Below are 22,519 nucleotides of genomic sequence, written 5' to 3'. Positions count from 1 at the left end.
TTTTCCCCTTTCTTGACGGGTTCGTTTTACATCATCTTCATGTCTTTTTGGAGAATTTCATTCTTCTTTATCTCCTTTCCTTCTTCTTCCAGAAATCTCTTTTAAGATATTCCCTGCAAACATTTGAAGAAAAATGATTAAAATGATTATAATGATTTTAACTTTGCTTTTGCGCAATTTTAACCTCTGAACTCTGACACTTGTTCCCTGTCACATGTGTTCTTGGCGCCAAAGTTCAAATATTGCATGTATTTAACTGGAAGCCGCTGTATCAGTTCCCCTTATGTCAACCCCTGAAGAAGAAGTGGTTTACACTTTGAAACGCGTAGGGAAATAAATGGACAAATTGTTCATATTGTGGTGATTTTATTCCGGTCAAGCAGCGCACAGTAAGCCCGAGAATAACTTTATCCTTAAGGATTTAAAAAGCGCTAATGTGAAACCACCCTAAGAGAGACAAGCAGCAGCAAGGAGGACTACTAGTGTGAAACTAAAGAGTGAATGAACCTGAAGGGGAAAACCACGAAACCCCAAACTAACACAAAAAGTACTAAGCTTACAGCAAAGACAAAAGCGGAAAGCTGGAGTCCCAGGGGTACTCGAAGAGAGAGAGACCGGGAAGCTGTCAGAGGTTGTATCGGACAGCGCTGTAGGGAGACAGGAATCCGTACCACAGAAGAATCACCGTCAAGGAGTGAAAGCCCTGTGGAGTGCTAAATAGGAAAAAGGCGGGACATAAGCACAGGAAACAGTGAAGCAGCCAATCACCAGAACGGAGGAAGAACGAAAAAGAACTAGTTGATCAGAAACTGTATATTAAGACTGGTTGTGTGGCGCAACCAGTAAGGCAGCGAGACTTGCTGTGGAACACAGACTAGACCCCGGTACGAATCCTGACATATACATTTAATATGAAATTCACCTTTAGTTTCGAACCGCCTCTTTAAGTTCAGCCGATTGGTTCGGCCCTCCACAGCAGTGCCAGTTTCTCATGTGGCCCCTTGAAAAAATTAATTGCCCATCCCTGGTATAATTTAATTATTTTACATGTTGTAGTTTTTTGATTTTTTTTAAGTTTGAGCACAGGCGCCAGCTGCCAAGAGACTACTTCTCCCATCAGTGGATCCAGCTATCACTGTTATCAGTGACAGCAGACGTAGCCTGATGGGAAGAGTAGTCTCTCATCAGTTGATGCCTGCTGAGTGCTGACCAGAGGTAAGCTTTTTACCGCGGGTCAAAGCTGATGGTCACAGTATCTCTGCGTGGTCATGGTAACATCTGACAGTGTGACCCCACAGCCCTCTGAAGGTGGTAGCTATCTTACTGGCAGTAGCATTACAGTCGTTCAGTACTGCCACGCCGGTGTTTCTCACGCTGTCACACAGATGACAGCGTGGGAAACACCATAGGAAGCCCATAAAAATGGAAACAAAAATTCAGCAAATCCGCAAACTTTTTTGTACCTGCGTTTCTGCTGCAGATTTGACTGAATCAATTGAAGTCAATGGGTGAAAAATGCTAAAAATCCGCACAAAGGATTGACATGCTGCAGAAAAAAATGCACTGCAAATACTCAAGAAAAATTACTGATCATGTGCACAGCACTTAGGAATTCTCATTGAATTAGCTGGCATAAGGATTCCATAGCGTTTTGACCCAAAAATGCATCGTGTGCACATAGCCTTAGGCTACAGTCACACTATCAGTATTTGATCAGGATTTGTAAGCCAAAACCAGCAATGGATGAAAAATACTGAAGTGGTGACGTGTTTTTATTATACTTTTCCTCTGACTGCTCCACTCCTGATTTTAGCTTACAAATACTGAGGTAAAATACTGACCAAATACTGAAAGCGTGACTGTGGCCATAGAGGAGCAATACAAGAAAGGCTTGTGTAACAATAGTGGTATACTAAATGGGCTAAAGAGAGCAAAAAAGTCAGGGGAGTGGCTGTATTGGCTGCACAGGAGAAAAGATATTGGAGACCTAAACGAAAAAGCATGGTATGGTGTGTGAGCTATAAAGCTCACATTTTGATGGATAGGGTTCAACTTTATGGAAAAAACAGGAGTGTAAATGAAGCTTGTTGTGGCAATATAAGAGTCTGAACAAACTACCCAAAGCATGTAAGGACATATTGGACTGTGTCAGCAGGATAAGTAAGGGATATTAGCACTGGAGTGTTGGGACCATGTCACTTTCTGGGAAGGCGATGAGGAAGTCCTGGCTATGTGTGTCCCTCTTATACTTTGACTGTAGGGCATTTCCTGTGTGATGTCACAGGCGAGGAAGAGAGTTTGGTCTAAGGAATATTCCTCACTATCTGCCTACTAAAACATAGATTATGGTGATGCGTTGGTTCAGCATTGTGTGCATCACTGGGGGGCGGGGTTACAATGATGCAGTGGTCAGTTGCTTCATTAGAAGCCAGACCAGAGTTATGACGCTGTGGATGTGTCGGTCACTATGTGAGGGCTTGGTTAAATGCTGTGTTCTGTAGGCTATGGTGCTTCTAAAGGGGACTGTCTAGTAATAAGAGACATGGCAACAATGCACTGTAGAAAATATAAATGGCAGCAGTGGCAAGCAAAGTCAAAAAAGGAGGCTACATGTTATGGAATGTGGGGACAGAGAATGCGGAGAGAAGGAAAATATAGGCAAGAGGAGAGGAGGAGAGTGTAGTAATACTGCAAGTTCTACTCTTAGGCCACGGTCACACTATCAGTATTTGGTCAGTATTTTACCTCAGTATTTGGTCAGTATTTTACCTCACTATTTGGTCAGTACATTACCTCAGTATTTGGTCAGTACGTTACCTCAGTATTTTACCTCAGTATTTGGTCAGTATTTTACCTCACTATTTGGTCAGTACATTACCTCAGTATTTGGTCAGTATGTTGCCTCAGTGTTTGGTCAGAATTTTACCTCAGTGTTTGGTCAGTATTTTACCTGAATATTTGGTCAGTACGTTACCTCAGTAATTTGGTCAGTACTTTACCTCAGTATTTGGTCAGTATTTTACCTCAGTATTTGTGAGCCAAAACCAGGAGTGGATGTTCTGTCCCCACATGAGGCAAATGGAGGTGTAGTTGAGTGGGGCTGGGAGAGATTCCTACCTTCCGTTTCCTCGATGCAGAGCAGACAAGACCATTGTTGCTGTTTTGCTGTTCATGCGTCCAGAGAGATGATGCACACCAGATATTGTGAAGTCCAGACTTGTTTATTGGAAATCTGGACATACAGCATATGATTGGTAATGCAGTACTTCTCCAGAAATGCAGGTGTAACAACCCAGGTGGTACAGCAAGATGTGTGCAGCAAGGTATGCAGCAAGATGATTCAATTGTGTGTTGTGAAAAAACTGATGCCTTGCACAGCCTGGTAAGCATGTCTCTCTGGGTGAAAAAGAAACTAGTAATGGCCACCGGCAGGAAGAGAAGGAGTCAACTGACCTGGAAGTGGGAGGCATGTACTAGAATTAAGTAGCTGCCGTCTGCTATACAGAAAAGGACAGCAGGTGGCAGCAGACCAAATGCAAAACTGAATACAAAGAAAGGTAACATAACACAATTATATAAGCATACAATCATAACCTTAGATGGAACAGCACAGTGGGTGATAAATACAGAAGTGGTGACATGTTTCTATTATACTTTTCCTCTGATTATTCTACTCCTGATTTTGGCATCCAAATACTGAGGTAAAATATTGAACGTGTGCACATGGCCTTAGTATCAGCTACAGATTGGAACCCTACTCAGGCACTTTACCATTCATCACTGAAGTGATTTTCCTACTGAAGATAACCAAGCAATATATCATTCCTTTATGTGATTACTCCTAAAAAACAGAAATATCTGACCACTACTAAATTACAAGGCATACAAGTGAAACGCATCTCAAGAGCATCACAAGATCATTTTCTATAGACCTATTAAAATTAAAAGGATTATCATTAGTTTTGGAAGATATTAAAGTATAACATTTGTCTTACCTGAAGTGTCACCAAGAGAAAAAAGAATGCCACAATGAGGCATGAAACCCAAAACTTAACTCCCCAGATTCTAATCATGGTTTACTGCACATCATGGAGTATGAATATTTTTCAAAGACAGGTTTATCTACCATTATATATCGCTGACTGCGTATTGTGCGCCATGTAACTGCGTAATATAGATCCTGAAAAACAAAAATGCAAATAATTTACCAGTATGGTTTGCAATGGACTTTTGACCCAAGATGCTGCTATCTTGATATTAATCTTGTCATAATGTAGTGAAATAACTCACATAGAATACTAAACCCCTATGGAAATACAATGTTATTACTAAGATATTTGTATTCGTGATTTAACAACAACAAGACTTAGCGGCAACTGTGTGTCAGCATCATCTTCCTCCTCCTTATCCCAAATTTGCCGTTCTCCTTAGACATGTTCTTTTGGTCGTGGATGCTCTAAGTTTTGTGCATCACTAAACAGCATGTCATCCTGTCCATCTTGGAGCATGCAGGTTGAGAAGCCACAATCAAGAAATGTTGTGGTAAGAGCTCCTCAGAGTGTCCTAGTGTGGATTTACTAGTCTTCAGGGTCTCAACATGGTAGGAGGAAGGAGGATAAGGGTGAGGATAAAGTGATCCAGGCTTTTGGCTAGTGAGACTGGACCATGTGGCGCTGCCAAGCCTGCTGGAAGCATTATCTGCTATCCAACCAATCACCTGTTCGCACTGCTCTGGCTTCAGATGTGGTGTACCGTTCCGCCCTGCATACTGGGACAGGAACCTATGTGTTGTGGGTGCGTTTCTTTTGCTTCAGCAACTGGCATAAAATGCAAGTGTGTGGATGACAACCAAATTCATTCCAGAAAAATGTTTCAACTTTTTTTTTTTTTTCGGTTTTAGAGAATACAGAAATGTTCTCAGACCATGCAAAACTGTATGGCTGGGAAATGGAAGCCTACAACATTTTTAAAAGCTTTTTCTCAATTTTAGAGATCACAGAAATGTACTCCATACTACGGTAAAATGTATAGCTGACAAATGTAGCCAAGGAAAATGTTTCAAGATATTTGGGTGTCTTATATAACACAAAAAAGGTCCTCAAAGCAGGTAATACTTGATGGATCAAATATATTACATTTTTTCAGCCCCCAGAAAAAAAAACTGCAGCTATATATTTCCCAATGGACTGCATGGGCCTAATCCCTGTCTACTGGCTGGATTGTGTTACTCTTTCTGCTACTGCGACTCGCTCTCCCTCGCTAGGCTAAATGCAGATTGCAAATAATACAAATAGCAAATCAAATGATTAGCCCTTAGGGTATGTGCACACGCTGCGGATTGCAGTGTGGATTTGGCCGCGCAGATTTTGTAAAATCCGCAGGTAAATCTGCAGGTCAAAAGACCTGCGGTTTTACCTGCGGATTGCTCTGCGGTTTTGCCCTGCGTTTATTCATCTCCACAATGGAGGAGATGGCAAACCGCAGCGGAATCCGCAGAAATAATTGATATGTCAATTCTTTCTGCGGTTTCAAAACCGCAGATAAACTGGGCGGAAAAATCTGCACTGTCTGCACTGCGGTTTTGTATTCTCATAGGGAATAATGGTACTGTACACAGTTTTTGCTGCGGACCCGCAGAGGCCAAATCCGCTGCGGAACCACAGCAGAATCCGCAGCGTGTGCACACACCCTTAGGCCGGGGTCACAGTGGCCAGGAATACGGACGAGTAAGAGGCGATAAGAGCACGCATTACACACGGACAAATGATTCTCTATGGGTTTGCTCCCAACAGCCGTATATTTCTCGGGCGTATTCTACGGTCCGTGCCAATCGCAGCATGCTGCGATTGTCAGCGTACTACGCCCGTAATACGCCAATGCAAGTCTATGGGTGCGCTAAAAATACGGATTACACACGGACCACATGTGTGACTTGCGAGAAATACGTACCCGGTGTCTTTTAGAAAAGCCGGCAATTCAGTGCGCTATACAGTAAACTCACACTGACAGGTTTAATAAAGAAAGAAAGAATAGATTTAGACACATAGAATACATATATACACATATATATATATATATATATATATATACACACATGTCATTGTGACAAACATATATATATATATATTTCACAGAGTTCTTCATAGCAGAATAGCCGCTAAGTAAATTGCCGGCTTCTCTCAAATCATTCCATAACCCGACATGAAATGACACATGGTTTACATTCAGTAAACCTTTTAATTTAAAGTTTTTTTTATATGTCCTTGACTAATAATTAGATGAGGGTTTGTGTGCAAAATTTTGGAGTTGTTGTTATTTTAAGGGGTTAATTCGTTGTTAACCCCTTCATGATTCAGCCTATTTTGACCTTAATGACCTTGCCATTTTTTGCAATTCTGACCAATGTCCCTTTATGAGGCAATAACTCAGGAACGCTTCAACGCATCCTAGCGATTCCGAGATTGTTTTTTCGTGACATATTGGGCTTCATGATAGTGGTAAATTTAGGTCGATAATTTTTGCGTTTATTTGTGAAAAAAATGGAAATTTGGTGAAAATTTTGAAAATTTTGCAATTTTCAAATTTTGAATTTTTATTCTGTTAAACCAAAGAGTTATGTAACACAAAATAGTTAATAAATAACATTTCCCACATGTCTACTTTACATCAGCACAATTTTGGAAACAACATTTTTTTTCGTTAGGAAGTTATAAGGGTTAAAAGTTGACCAGCAATTTCTCATTTTTACAACAAAATTTACAAAACCATTTTTTTTAGGGACCACCTCACATTTGAAGTCACTTTGAGGGGTCTATATGGCAGAAAATACCCAAAAGTGTCACCATTCTAAAAACTGCACCCCTCAAGCTACTCAAAACTACATTCAAGAAGATTATTAACCCTTCAGGTGCTTCACAGAAACTAAAGCAACATGGAATGAAAAAATGGACATTTTAATTTTTCCAACCAAAATTTTATTTTAGCATCAGTTTTTTCATTTTCACATGGGTAACAGGATAAAATGTATCCTAAAATTTGTTGGGCAATTTCTCCTGAGTACACCGATACCTCATATGTGGTCATAAACCACTGTTTGGGCGCACGGCAGGGCTCAGAAGCCAAGGAGTGCCATTTTACTTTTTGAATGTAAAATATGCTTGAATATTTAGCGGTTGCCATGTCTTGTTTTAAGAGTACCTGTGTGCCTAAACATTGGAGCTCCTCCACAAGTGACCCCATTTTGGAAACTAGACCCTCCAAGGAACTTATCTAGTTGCATAGTATGCACTTTGAACCCCCAGGTGCTTCACAAATTGATCTGTAAAAAAAAAAAGTACTTTTTTTTTCACAAAAATTTTATTTAGCCTCAGTTTTTTCATTTTCACATGGGCAACAAGATAAAATGGATCCTAAAATTTGTTGGGCAATTTCTCCTGAGTGCACCGATACCTCATATGTGGTCATAAACCACTGTTTGGGCGCACCGCAGGGCCCGGAAGGGAAGGAGCGCCATATGACTTTTTGATTGGAAAATTAGCTCCAATCGTTAGCGGACACCATGTCACATTTGGAGAGCCCCTGTGTGCCTAAACATTGGAGCTCCCCCACAAGTGACCCCATTTTGGAAACTAGACCCCCGAAGGAACTTATCTAGATGTGTGGTGAGCACTTTGAACCCCCAAGTGCTTCACAGAAGTTTATAACGCAGAGCAGTGAAAATAAAAAATAATTTTTTTTTGCTCAAAAATGATTTTTTAGCCCGCTATTTTTTATTTTCACAAGGCTAACAGGAGAAATTGAACCACAAAAGTTGTAGTGCAATTTGTCCTGAGTACAATGATACCCCATATGTGGGGGGGAACCACTGTTTGGGAGCACGGGAGAGCTCAGAAGGCAAGGAGCGCCATTTTGGAGTGCAGACTTTGATGGAATGTTTTGCGGGCGTCATGTTGCGTTTGCAGAGCCCCTGTGTGCCTAAACAGTAGAAACCCACACAAGTGACCCCATTTTGGAAACTAGAACCCCCAAGGAGCTTATCTAGATGTGTAGTGAGCAGAGCACTCTGAATCCCCAAGTGCTTCACAGAAGTTTAGAAATGCAGAGCCATGAAAATAAAAAAAAAAATTTTTTTCCTCAAAAATGATTTTTTAGCCCGCTATTTTTTATTTTCCCAAGGGTAACAGGATAAATTGGACCCCAAAAGTTGTTGTCCAGTTTGTCCTGAGTACACTGGTACCCCATATGTGGGGGGAAACCACTGTTTGAGGGCACGGCATGGCTCAGAAGGGAAGGAGCGTCATTTGACTTTTTGAATGGAAAATTAGCTCCAATCATTAGCGGACACCATGCTGTGTTTGCAGAGCCCCTGTGTGTGTAAACTTTGGAGCTCCCCCACAAATGACACCATTTTGGAAACTAGACCCCCTAAGGAACTTATCTAGATGCATAGTGAGCACTTTGAACCCCCAGGTGCTACACAGAATTTTATAACGCAGAGCCGTTAAAATAAAAATATTTTTTTTCCCTCAAAAAATAAATTTTTAGCCTGCTATTTTTTATTTTCACAAAGGTAACAGGATAAATTGGACCCCAAAAGTTGTTGTCCAGCTTGTCCTGAGTACGCTGGTACTACATATGTGGGGGGGACCACTGTTTGGGCACACGTTGGGGCTCAGAAGGGAAGTAGTGACGTTTTGAAATGCCGACTTGATGGAATGGTCTGTGGGCGTCATGTTACGTTTGCAGAGCCCCTGATGTACCTAAACAGTGCAAACCCCCCCCAAATGACCCCATTTTGGAAACTAGATCACCCAAGGAACTAACATAGATGTGTGGTTAGCACTTTGAACCCTGAAGGGCTTCACAGAAGTTTATAACGCAGAGCCGTGAAAATAAAAAAATATATTTTTTTCCACAAAAAATGATTTTTAGTCCACTATTTTTTATTTTCACAAGGGTAACAGGATAAATTGGACCCCAAAAGTTGTTGTCCAGTTTGTCCTGAGTACGCTGGTACCCCATATATGGGGGGGACCACTGTTCAGGGACACGTTGGGGCTCGGAATGGAAGTAGTGACGTTTTGAAATGCCGACTTGATGGAATGGTCTGTGGGCGTCATGTTACGTTTGCAGAGCCCCTGATGTACCTAAACAGTGCAAACCCCCCACAAATGACCCCATTTTGGAAACTAGACCCCCCAAGGAACTTATCTAGATGTGTGGTGAGCACGTTGAACCCCCAAGTGCTTCACAGAAGTTTATAACGCAGAACCGTGAAAATAAAAAATCTTTTTTTTCCACAAAAATAATTATTTTAGCCCCCATTTTTTTATTTTCCCAAGGGTAACAGGAGAAATTAGACCCCCAAAGTTGTTGTGCAATTTTTCCTGAGTACCCTGATATCCCATAAGTGGGGGTACACCACTGTTTGGGCACACGTCGGGGCTCGAAATGGAGGGAGCACCGTTTGACTTTTTGAACGCAAAATTGGCTGGAATAAATGGTGGCTCCATGTCGCATTTGGAGACCCCCTGACATGCCTAAACAGTGGAAACCCCTCAATTCTATCTCCATCCCTAACCCCAACACACCCCTAACCCTAATCCCAACCCTAATCATAGCCCTAACCACAACCCTAATCCCAACACACCCCTAACGAAATCCCAACTCTAACCCTAACCACAAGCCTAACCGTAATCCCATCCCCAACCCAACCCTAATCCCAATTCCAACCCTAACCCTAAGTCCAACCCTAACCCTAAGTTCAACCCTAACCCTAAGTTCAACCCTAACCCTAAGTTCAACCCTAACCCTTAGTCCAACCCTAACCCTTAGTCCAACCCTAACCCTATTTCTAACCCTAGCCCTAACCCTAGCCCTAACCCTAGCCCTAACCCTAGCCCTAACCATAGCCCTAACCCTAGCCCTAGCCCTAACCCTAACCCTAGCCCTGGACCTAACCTTAATGGAAAAAAAAAAAAAAATTATTTTATTATTTGTCCCTACCTATGGGGGTGATAAGGGGGGCGGTGATTTACTTTTTTTTTATTTTGATCACTATGAAAGTTTATCATAGTGATCAAAACAAATGAATGAATCTGCAGCGTTGCAGATTCGATTCGGCGCACTGCGCATGCGCCCGCCATCTTGCAAGATGGCGGCGCCCATGACACTGGACGCCGGGACACCGGGACGGATAGCGGGAGGTCGGAGGCACAAAGGAGGGTGAGAGTGGGTGATCGGAGGGGTGATCGGAGGGCTGGGGGGGCGGAGGGAAGGCGGGGGGGCAGATTATGACGGCGGCTGCCGATCGGTGCCGTCAGACGGTGGCGGCTGCCGATCGATGCCGTCAGTCGGTGTGGGGGGGGTCGGGTCTCGGTGTCCAGCCATGTCCAATGCTATTTCAGCATCGGCCATGGCTGGATTGTAATATTTCACCAATTTTCATTGGTAAATATTACAATCGCTCTGATTGGCAGTTTCACTTTGAACTGCCAATCAGAGCGATCGTAGGCACGTGGGGGCTAAGCCACACCCCCAGGTGTTAACTCTGAAGGGTCCTTTGTGTGCGGGTCGGGTGACCTTTCAGTGACCCCGGTCACCCGACCCGCAGGGGAGCTATTTATAGCATGACGCCTACGTAGGAGTCATAGGTCGTTTGGGCACTGCTTTTCATGACGCCTACGTAGGCGTCATAGGTCGTGAAGGGGTTAAACAATGCGTGGGCTTCCCATTTCCCTATATTGGTGGCGAGAGGGTTAATCTAACAAAGGGTTAATGTCACCATTCGATTGTAAGGTGACATTAACCCTTTGTTAGATTAACCCATTCGCCACCGCTACAGGGCAATGGGAAGCCCACGCATTGTTTAACAACGAATTAACCCCTTAAAATAACAACTACAACTCCAAAATTTTGCACACAAACCCTCATCTAATTATTAGTCAGGGACATATAAAAAAACATGAAATGAAATGCTTTACTGAATGTAAACCATGTGTCATTTCATGTCGGGTTGGGGAATGATTTGATAGAAGCCGGCAATTTAATTAGCGGCTATTCTGTATTCTGCTATGAAGAACTCTGTGAAATATATATATTATATATGTTTATCTCAATGACTTGTGTGTGTGTGTGTATATATATATATATATATATATATATATATATATATGCATTCTATGTGTCTATATCTATTATTTCGTTTCTGTTAGAAACCCTGTCATAGGGCTCCATTATATGTCCATTTTGCAAGGCGGCAAGAAAATCTCGCCATACAGATTGCATACGGATGCCATACGGATAACATATGGATGCAGACATGCGCAAAATACGCAACCACACCTTGCTTACGGATGACATACGGAGCACTGTTTAGGGGTCATTCATCCGTATTACGCCTGTAAACTACGGACCGTATTTTGCGTCGGTTAGTGTGACCCCAGCCTTAGAAGGGCTGTTCGTATGATGGCTTAGGTTCAGTACCAGTATTAACACTACAGGCCTCTGATTTGTTATACTGGGCACATGGACCTAAACAAGCACTCTCTGCCTCTATTACAAAGTGTCTCAGAGCTGTGCAATGCCGTCAATGTGCCGAGCCAGCGGGGCCTGTCCTTTTATAATCCCTGATGATGACAGACGCCAGCCAATCACAGTAAGATGGCTACGGCATTACAGTGATTCACAGACAATCTCCACATGCTTATTGGCTGCATAACAGCCACCTAAGATGGGAAGTGGGGATTCGAGTTTTGCATCGAGCAACGCCCACTGCTTGCTAAGTAACAAGCATATTCGAGCCCCCTTGATACTCAAATGATAACCGAGTATCACCAAGCACGTTCGCTCATTCCTATATATAAGCATTCAAAAATTTCAAATTGCAAATTCTTTTAATTTTCATAAAATTTCAGATAACTTCACGAGAAACCGCCAGGGATCCAACTTTGCAACAAGTCTCCCTGGCTGCTATTAACCAATGTTTTTCTCTGAAATGCCACAGTGTTTATGAGTTAAACATATATGGCTGGGACCGTGCTGCTCATAGATTGGGCAGAATGTATAAGCTGTCAGGATCCCTTTAATATTCTTGAGAATTTTCAGCATGTTTGAGTAGAATCTCTTCCAAATAATTGGTATGTATTCTTCATTTCAATAATAATAAAGCTTACTGTAAAGTGTTATTCCCATAACTTAATTTATAAAAATTGTTGAATGATCTAATTAAGAATACCTTTTTTAAAAAAAACATTGTATTAAAACAGGCACCGCATTCAAGATCCTCATCTATTATCCAGCGCAGACAGTGGTCTCAGAAAAAGCATGAATCACTTTGGAGAACTCAGTATGTACAGTTTTTTTCTTTGGTGCAACCTGTGCATTCACACAGGGGCCTATTTACACCTCCAAAACAGGTGGCATTATTATTATTATCGACTAACCTCTGCCCTAATCCGTACCTCCCACTCCCGACTCCAAGACTTCTCCCGTGCTGCGCCAATCCTCTGGAATGCTCTACCCCAAAATATTAGGACCATCCACAATTTGCATAGTTTTAGGCGCTCGCTCAAAACACATTTGTTCAGAGCGGCCTATCACATTCAGTAATCAAAGTCATGTTTGTGTGTGTGTGTAGCCCATTCACTATCTCCATCTAACCCCCACCCCCTGAAGATGGCTGGACCGTCATTGTAAATACATCATTGTAAATACAAACCTGTGCTTTGTATCCCCCCCACCTCATTGTAGATTGTAAGCTCCACGAGCAGGGTCGTCTTATTTCGCTTTAATTATTGTATTGTTAACGTTGTTACTTATGACTGTTGTGTTTGAAACTGTTCAACTGTAAAGCGCTGCGGAATATGTTGGCGCTATATAAATAAAGATTATTATTATTATTATTATTATTATTATTATTATTGATTTTTAGAGCAGGAGTTTCATTCAATATAAAAATATAAAATACAGTAAACAAACTAACAGTGACAAACAAGTGAAGAAAGGAAATGGCCCTGCCCTTGTGGGTTTACAGTCTACAGAATAATGGGGAAAGAGACAGTTGGGTAAGGGGTTTTGTGGGAGCTCCAATGTTAGTGAGGTGGCAGCGGGGTCATTGCAGGCCATGTTTCTTGTAGAGGTGGGTTTTTTAAGTTCCATCAAATGAGTTGAGACACAGAAATCCAGAGTATGGGGGACACTTGAGACAAGTCTTGGAGGCAATTAGATGAGGAACGTATGAATGTGGAAGGGAGGAAGAGACCGGAGATTGCATGTTGGAAGATATCAGGAAATTATTTCAGAGATATATGGATGAGAAAGATTATGGATGGCTTGGTAGATCAGTGTTAGTAGTTTGAACAGGATATGCAAGGATGCCACATCATCAGGGAATCAGTCACATGACCACAACCCAGGCAACACGCGGGCACAGCGCATGTGCAGTCAATGTATATTGCAAGGTAAAACCTATCCATGTCACCCAGGAAGATGTCACATGACCACTATACAGGAGACATCAGGTGCAGCGCATGCCCATAGATGTTAGCCAAACCTGGCTATGGCCTCATCACTATGGCAACGGGAAGCCCATAGTTACCTATATAAAACAACCCACTTGTATTCCAAAACAGAGGGAAGGGGGAAGAAGAAGGGAGAAGGGGCATAAGAAGGTGTATGCATATACTATATAATTCATGGAGGTCTTGTAGAGAAATTCTCAAGATCGATGTCATAATACACAAATAATGTGAAAGTAATTTTGCAAACATTTAATCCATCTATATATATAAAATTGAATGTATGTGTGTATGTGTGGCACCCCTGAGGCTCAGTCGCCACAGAGGTACTGCACCTTCTCCTAAGGTGTGGTGCCCCACCATCAAGGTAAGGTGGGAACTCCTACCCACACTCCAACACTCGCACCCCACACAATAGAGTAGTTCAACAAAACCACATTGCGGCTCCTTGCTTAGAGAGAAGCAGAGCACCTTTGGTGGTTCCCTGCTCGGAACACTAAACATGCTGGGAGGTGGGTGGAGTTGAGAATACATAAAAGAGTGGGAAGGTTTAGGATTACAGGTCAGTCTGGAGGTCAGTCTGAAGGAGAGTCTGAGAGAGGAAGCCACTTGGAGTGGAGTGGAGATCCCTGGAAGAGGGATGAAGGAAGGAGTGCTGCAGCAGGCCTGAGTGACCCGGGTCTGCTGGCACGGGAAAGGAAAGAAAGAGAAAGACATTGAACTGAAGCCTGAGCTTCCATAAGAGAGAAAGACAAGTACGGAACGTAGGAGAAAAGGGAACACAGAGGAAGTGGGTTAGGAGAGAACCCTGCCTAGAAGTTCTAAGTGCAAGGCCGGGGCCCGGTCCCCGAGGTTGTATGGACACTAATGGTTCTGCAGCAGACACCGGTGGAGTAGTGGGCTGTAAATGCACTACTCCCATCTAAGACTTGGGGGCACAACAGCAACACGGATAGAGAGCCGGGAATCAGGAGTAAGGAGTCCCCAAAGCAGGCTACAGCTGTCTGCCGTACAAGTAGAGTTCTTGGGAACATCTGATAGGAGGAACTCCAGTGTAACTCAGTACTAGGAGATCTTCACACTTAAAGGTGCTATAGAGGAGACGTTCAGAAAAGGTACATAAGTTGGCAGAGTGTTGGAAGGGAGCATTCCATCTTGCCTGGAGGTTGACTGAGTCCCTGACCCGGAGGACACGGCATGGAAGCGGGCACTACAGACTGTGAGTAAAGCTTTGGAACTACATGCCCTGGTGTCCTCCATTCCTTCCTGCGTCCGCCTGCTTGGCACTGCTGCATCCCCTGTGCCGGACACTACACCATCTAACTGTCACTTCACCTATTCTGCCCTGGGACAACAGCCCTGCCTGTGGAGGGCTATAACATCACTGTTGCACCAAACCATCTGTCCCAGAGGATCTGTCTGCAGCGTCAGCCTAACATCCCACTTGCCGAACACCACAGGTCACGTCACGAACTATTCCATTAACTACATTACACCATAAGCATTATCCCACCATTACTTGGGCGCCCAGGGCCACGGACCGGGTCACCGCTGCTGTGACACACCACCCGCTGAGACCGGCCCGCTACCGAGTAACCCCGCAGCCCTGGGAGGGCGACCCATATGACCAACCAATCACTACGCATCTTTCATTTCACCAGAGCTGTTTAAAAGAAGCTAAGCTGTTATTGGTTGCTATGAGCAACAGTTTTCCCACTTCACGACAATACCTCAGCAGACACTGACCGGGTGGGAGAAATCTAGCATCCCTGGGAACATAAGTTCCCAGCCATTGTCTGCCCCCCAGAAAGGAGCAGAAAGCACATGAAAGAAATGAATCACCCCCTCCCTTGCCCATATACCCATCACACTTCCTCCATCCCATAGGCACATCTTCCCTCTTAAAGGAATCTCCGGTATGGAAGTTAGGGCAAATCCCTCACTGCTCTGATTCTGACCCCAGGCTTCTATTAAAGGGGTCATTGGTATGGAAGTTAGGGCAAATCCATCCAGCACTTTGGTTTTGACCCCAGGCCTCTTTTAAAAGGATCCCCGGTATGGAAATTAGGACTGTTCCACTCAGCGCTGTGGTTCTGACCCCAGGGTCCTGTGGTGCCCCTGGGGGTTCAGTCGCCACAGAGATACTGAACGTCATCCAGAGGTGTAGTATCCCACTACCCAGGTAAGGTGGAGTTGAGTGAAGCTTGAGGGATAGAGCGGGAGAATAGAAGGAAGTTAGGACAGTTCTCCCTTAGGGGGAGAAGTGGAAAGATGTATTAGGAGCAGCTCCTGGTTGGGAGGAGCTGCTGGAAGGAATTGAGATAGACGGAAGCTCCCTGTAGAAGGAAGGGATCCCAGAGACACCCCCGCTGGTAGAGGCCACCCGTGGGGCTCGTTCTACGCTGACTGCCATCAGGTAGAGGTATCAGGTCGCAGAAGGGTCTCAGCCCCTAGCCTAGAAGAGTGGACAACAGGACTCAGCTAGTAAGCTGACAGCTGTGGCAACTTTAGGGGCCACAGTCACTAACCACAGTTATCCGGAAAGGCAGCCAAAAGGGAGCAAGAAAACGAACTGAGCACGTTATCCAATAAGGCCTGGGACACTGACTGTGAGGTGTTGTGTAGGAAGAGGCGAGAAAGCAACACAGTGAGACGGCCAGGAAAGGCATATACTGAAGTGAGTGCTGGAAAGGTGTTCTCCATCTGCCTGGGAGTTGACTGAGCCCCTCATCTGAAGGACACGGCACCAAGCGGGCATATGTACTGCAGACAGAACTATGAGTAAAGCTTTGGAACTGCACCTAGCTGTGTCCTCTTAATTCTTTCCTCAACACTCACTCAGCACTGCTACATCCACTAGCATCAAACATAACATCTGTAATTACAACTGCTGCCTTGGGACAACAGCTCTGCCTGTGGAGAGCTATTCCAACTCTGCTGCATTCCACCATCAGGCCCATAGGATCTGCACTGCAGCGCTGGTCACCTCTGACCAGAAACCACAGGTGGTATCATGAATACTTATTGCAAACTCTTTATTTTCATCCCTTGCAAATATTCCCCTTTTACTGGACTCCCAGGGCCACGGACCGGATCACCGCTGCTGTGACACTGACCCTTTAAAAAGCGGCCCGGGACCGAGTACCCCACGGCCCTGGCGAGCGCTCCTGTCTCTTAAAGGGATCATTGATATGGAAGTTAGGCCAATTCCACTAAGCACTCTGGTTCTGACCCCAGGCCCCTCTTAAAGGGATCCCTGCTACGGAAGTGAAGGCAAATCCACTCTGCGCTTTGGTACTAATGTCAGGCCTCTCTTAAAGGGATCCCCAGTAAGGAAGTCAGGGCAATTGCCTTCAAATACTCTGGTACTGACCCCAGGCTCTCTTAAAGGGATCTCCTGTATGGAAGTTAGGGCAAATCCCTCAGCGCTCTGATTCTCACCCCAAGCTTCTATTAAAGGGATCATTGGTATGGAAGTCAGGGCAAATCCCCTCAGTGCTCTGCTTCTGAAGCCAGTGCTTTCTTAAAGCAATCCCCGGTATGGAAGTTAGGACTGTTTCACTCAACGCTCTGGTTCTGACCCCAGGCTGACGGAATGATGTGGGATATTAGGGGTAGTAGTCCAGTGGCTCTGGCTGATGGGACGATGTGGGATATTAGGGGTAGTAGTCTGGTGGCTCTGACGGGATGATGTGGGATATTAGTGGTAATAGTCCAGTGGATCTGGCTGACGGGATGATGTGTGATATTAGGGGTAGTAATCTGGTGGCTCTGATGGGATGATGTGGGATATCAGTGGTAGTAATCTGGTGGCTCTGACGGGATGATGTGGGATATTAGTTGTAGTAATCTGGTGGATCTGGCTGACGGGATAATGTGGGATATTAGGGGTAGCAGTCCGGTGGCTCTGATGGGATGATGTGGTATAATAGGGGTAGTAGTCCGGTGGCTCTGACAGAATGATGTGGAATATTAGGGGTAGTAGTCCGGTGGCTCTGCTGGGATGATGTGGGATATTAGTGGTAGTAATTTGGTGGCTGTGATGGGATGATGTGGGATATTAGTGGTAGTTGTCCAGTGGCTCTGGCTGACGGCATGATGTGGGATATTAGGGGTAGTAGTCCGGTGGCTTTGACGGGATGATGTGGGATATTAGGGGTAGTAGTCCGGTGGCTCTGACGGGATGATGTGGGATATTAGTGGTAATAGTCCGGTGGCTCTGGCTGACGGGATGATGTGTGATATTAGGGGTAGTAATCTGGTGGCTCTGATGGGATGATGTGGGATATCAGTGGTAGTAATCTGGTGGCTCTGACGGGATGATGTGGGATATTAGTTGTAATCTGGTGGATCTTGCTGATGGGATGATGTGGGATATTAGGGGTAGTAGTCCGGTGGCTCTGATGGGATGATGTGGGATATTAGGAGTAGTAGGCCGGTAGCTCTGACAGGATGATGTGGGATATTAGGGCTAGTAGTCCGGTAGCTCTGGCTGATGGGATGATGTGGGATATTAGGGGTAGTAGTCCGGTAGCTCTGGTTGACGGGATGATGTGGGATATTAGGTGTAGTAGGCTGGTGGCTCTGGCTGATGGGATGATGTGGGATATTATAGTGAATGTGGCTACGCAGAGTGGGCGGGCTATACACTCAGCTATATATATAGACTAGGTAAAGAGCCTGGTGCTGCCTGGGCATAGTAACAAACTACGGTTTGTTATAACAAATTGTAATGATTATATCTATATATGTAAAGCTGAGTGTATAGCCCCGTCCACTCCACATAGCCACATTCACTATAATATCCCACATCATCCCGTCAGCCAGAGCTACAGGACTACTAACCTTAATATCCCACATCGTCCCGTCAGCCAGTGCCACCGGACTACTACCCCTAATATCTCACATCATCCCATCAGCCAGAGCCACCGGACTACTACCACCAATATCCCACATCATCCCATCAATGCTACCGGACTACTACCCCTAATATCCCACATCATCCCGTCAGCCAGAGCCAACAGACAACTACCACTAATATTCTACATCATCCCGTCACAGCTGCTGGACTACTATCCCTAATATCCCACATCATCTCGTCAGCCAGAGCCATCGGACTACTACCCCCAATATCCCACATCATCCCGTCAGCCTGGGGTCAGAACCAGAGCGCTGAGTGGAACGGTCCTAACATCCATACCAGGGATCCCTTTAAGAGAGGCCTGGCATCAGAACCAGAGCGCTGAGTGGATTTGCCCTGACTTGCATACCAATGATCCCTTGAATAGAAGCCTGGGGTGAGAATCAGAGTGCTGAGGGATTTACCATAACTTCCATAACGGAGATCCCTTTAAGAGAGGCCTGAGGTCAGTACTAAAGCACAGAGTGGATTTGCCCTCACTTCCATACCGGGGATACCTTTAAGAGGAGCCTGGGGTCAGAATCAGAGCGCATAGTGGATTTGCCCTCACTTCCATACCGGGGATCCCTTTAAGAGGGGCCTGGGATCAGAACCAGAGCTCTGAGTGGAATTGTCCTAACTTCCATACCAATGATCCCTTTAAGAGGTCCTGGGGTCAGAACAACAGTGCTGAGTGGAACGGTCCTAACTTCCATACCGAGGATCCCTGTTGTAAATTCTCTCTCTGGCTTCCCTCTGGTGATTACTGAAGGTAGTGGAGCTGGTCAAATTGACAGAGGGGTTGCGAGTTCTCTCTCTGGCTTCCTTCTGGTGGTTACTGGAGGTAGTGGAGCTGATCTGATTGACAGAAGCTTGCCACCTGATAATGAGGAAGACGATTGGAGATCTGGGGTTTCTGATTGGGATTTAAGACAGCTGACTCCCTCTATCCCTGCTGGTGATTTTCTTGCTGTGCCTTCTGAGGTCTGATGTCTCCTGCTCTTTCCCTGCATGGTTCAGCTAAGTGGTTCATTTGCTATTCAGTTTGCATTTGATCTGGTTTTGTCTATCTTTGCTTTGTGTGGGTCAGCCAGCTCCAGCTGGGGCTGTGCTGAATCACCGCCCATATGTTACTGCATGTGCCAGTTTGTTTTGTTTCCTGTTATATTGGTCTCATTTTGCTTTGCTTTCAGAATATACTAGTGTGCTGATATAGTGCGGGCGAAGTCGTGCAACTTCAGTGTTTTTTGTGCATCAGATGTGTTGGACTTTTTGCAGGGTTTTTTGCATGATTGCAGACAGTGTCTTTCCTTTCCTGTCCTGTCTAGTTAGTGTGGGCCCCATTGTTTGCTCAGTCTATTTTTTTGCCTGTGTTTGTGTGTTCATCTTGTGTCACCGACAATATATGTTTGGGTGCTATCTATTCCTTTGGGGTCTGTTTCAGGGCAGTTTAGATTTCCCCTTTCTTGCTTTAGGCTTAGTTAGCTCTCCGGCTGTGCCGAGGCGTCTAGGATCATCGTAGTTACGCTCCATGGCTACTGCTAGTTGTGTGGACAGGATCAGGGGTCTGCAATCTGCTTAGTTTCCAACCTCTCTGGTTTTCTCTGGCTTAGCCTGGGCCTGCTATCCTCCTTGGTGACCCAATCATAACAGATCCCTTTAAGAGAGGCCTGGGTTCAAAACCAAAGCACCGGATGGATTTGCCCTGACTTCCATATCAATGATCCCTTTAAGAGACCTTGGGGTCAGAACCACAGCACTGAGTGGAACGGTCTTAACTTCCATATCGGGGATCCCTTTAAGATAGGCCTGGGGTCAGAACCAGAGCGCTGAGTGGATTTGCCCTGAAATCCATACAATTGATCCCTTTAAGAGGGAAGATGTGCCTATGGGATGGAGGATGTGTGATGGGTATATGGGCACGGGAGGGGGTGATTCATTTCTGTCATGTGCTCTCTGCTCCTTTCGGGGGGCAGACAATGGCTGGGAGCTTATGTTCCCGGGGATGCTAGATTTCTCCCACCTGGTCACTGTCAGCAGAGAGCAGAGGTGTCGTCGTGGAGTGAGAAAACTGTTGCTCATAGCAACCAATCACAGCTCAGCTTCTTTTAAACAGCTCTGGTGAAACGAAAGATGCTTCGTGATTGGTTGGTGATACACGCATAGACATACACATACATTCAGTTTTATATTTAGAGATATAATCATTATAATTTGTTATAACTAACCATAGTTAGTTACTATGCCTGGGCAGCGCCGGGCTCTTCAGCTAGTCAGAAATAAAATAGGTGAACTCATTCAATTCCAACACCTTCAGTCCTTAACTATTATTACACAGTCCTATACCTTGCAATCGCAGATGTGTGCAGCAGATCTCTGTAACATGGACACATTGAGACATCATTTATAAACTCTACCTCGTGACGTAAACATGAAGCAATATACCAGTCTGACATCCAAAAATCATACATCAATAATACGTCACACTGACAACCGCTGCAGCAGAACTGGGTGACAGTAAATCCAGAGAGTGAAGGGGATGAAAAGAGCAGGCATGCTTCCATTACTAACCAGCCTTCCTGCAGCCTCTACTTCCTCCATGGCCCAGCTCAGCAAGCTCTAAACTCTGGCAAGAATCCTTCTCTCCCAGGCTGGAGACTAGTATGTTCATGCCCTGAGCCCCATTCACTCACAGGAATCCAGATCACAGCTTGCTAGATGAAGTCACAGCATCTGGGAATACAATGACAGCAGGCAGAGAGAAAACCTGCTCTGGATTCTCTCTGGCTGGAGTTACAGCTCTTTAGTTTTCCTTTCAATGTCTGCTTCCTATTACAGTGGATCAGACCCAGAGTTTTCAGTTTACTTCTTGTGCTCTGGAAAGCTGTAACTAGGAGCTTTATAAGAGAGAAATGGAGAAAAACAGAATTCATGGCATTTCTGATGAGGAAGAAAGGGACAATAAATGTTATTGTGGAAAAGATCCTTTTATAAGTATTAAGTGACAGATCTAATGAACAAGTTTTGGGAAAAACTTATTTCAGCTCACAAATGTGTTTGCAGTATGTAGCCTTAAATCCGGTGAGTCTATGTTCATATAACTGTATTTTCGGTTGAATAGGGCTGCTTAGATGTCCCCAGAATAAAGTAATAAAAAAAAAATCATAGAGTGCACTGTTCTCTTCTGTATGTTATATGAAACTCACTTCTTTAAGTCAATGGGTGCAGAAAAAAATGGATAAAATACAGATAACTAGAGTTGAGCGAAACAGGTCGACCAGATTCATAAGTCGCTGACTTATGGCAAAGTCGGGTTTTGCCGACCGAAACCCGACCACAGTGTGAAGTCGGCCATGCAGTCGGCAAAACGAGCGCCAAAGTCGGATTTCCCAGAATACTTGCACGAGAGAGGGAGAGAGATTTCGCGCACTTTAAAAAAGCGGTCCGGCATGTAGGTGTGTTTACTGTCCTCCACTCCCTGACGACTTTGCTTCCCCATTGACTTGCATTGGGTTTCGTGTTTTAGTCGGACCTTCGACTTTTCCCAATAGTCGGCCGATTTCGTTCGACTCGACTTTTGAGAAAGTCGGGTTTCATGAAACCCGACTCGACCCTAAAAAAGACAAAGTTGCTCATCTCTACAGATAACCATATAGCATCTGATTTCTACAGAAACACAACAAGAAAGGAAACTGTATTTGGTCTTGTTCATTCTATTCACTGTTGGATAGAGATGAGACGATCTTTGGAAATTCAAATAGCCAAATTTGCCAAATTGCTTGAATATTAGATTTGCTGCATATAAATTCATTCAAATCTAAATACTGGAAAGCTTGTAAATTGTTGAAAAAAACACGTCGGTAAGATAAGAGAGAGAGGATCCAGCTGATCATAAGAGCTTGCACTTTAAAAGTGAGAGAGTGAGAAATAACCCCACTGACCACAAGAGCTTACACTCTATAGGTGAGAAAGTACTCCAACGACCATAAGAGCTTATACTCTACAGGAGAAGGCATGAGAATGAGGATCCTGCTAATTATAAGAGCTTACACTCTACATGAGACAGAAAGAAAGGACCCTGCTGACAATAAGAGCACACACT

At 44.5% G+C, this 22,519-nt stretch overlaps 1 protein-coding gene across 9 annotated transcripts in view; it reads right to left on the bottom strand.

The window, feature by feature from the left end:
• FUT10 (fucosyltransferase 10) overlaps nt 1-21,156 on the bottom strand; it is a 120,006-nt gene extending 98,850 nt beyond the window's left edge. For 8 of the 9 annotated variants that reach the window (XR_012219942.1, XR_012219944.1, XR_012219943.1 and 5 more), the window contains exons 1-2: nt 20,989-21,156; nt 3,996-4,180 (exon numbers count right to left, since the gene is read on the bottom strand). Coding sequence is in view for 1 of the 9 variants with exons in the window: in XM_073543363.1 (XP_073399464.1) it covers nt 3,996-4,073 (78 nt within the window). In the remaining 8 variants the exon portion in view is untranslated. Of the gene's footprint in view, nt 1-3,995; nt 4,181-20,988 lie in introns of those variants that run through there. The other variant, XR_012219949.1, reaches the window with a different exon arrangement.
• Between the last annotated feature and the right edge of the window lie 1,363 nt (nt 21,157-22,519).

This window comes from Dendrobates tinctorius, unplaced genomic scaffold (assembly GCF_039654945.1).
Source record: "Dendrobates tinctorius isolate UK_male_01 unplaced genomic scaffold, ASM3965494v1 ptg000011l, whole genome shotgun sequence".
Taxonomy (NCBI): Eukaryota; Metazoa; Chordata; class Amphibia; order Anura; family Dendrobatidae; genus Dendrobates; species Dendrobates tinctorius.
Note: the sequence above shows the minus strand (reverse complement) of the source record. Positions and strands in the feature narration are given on the sequence as shown.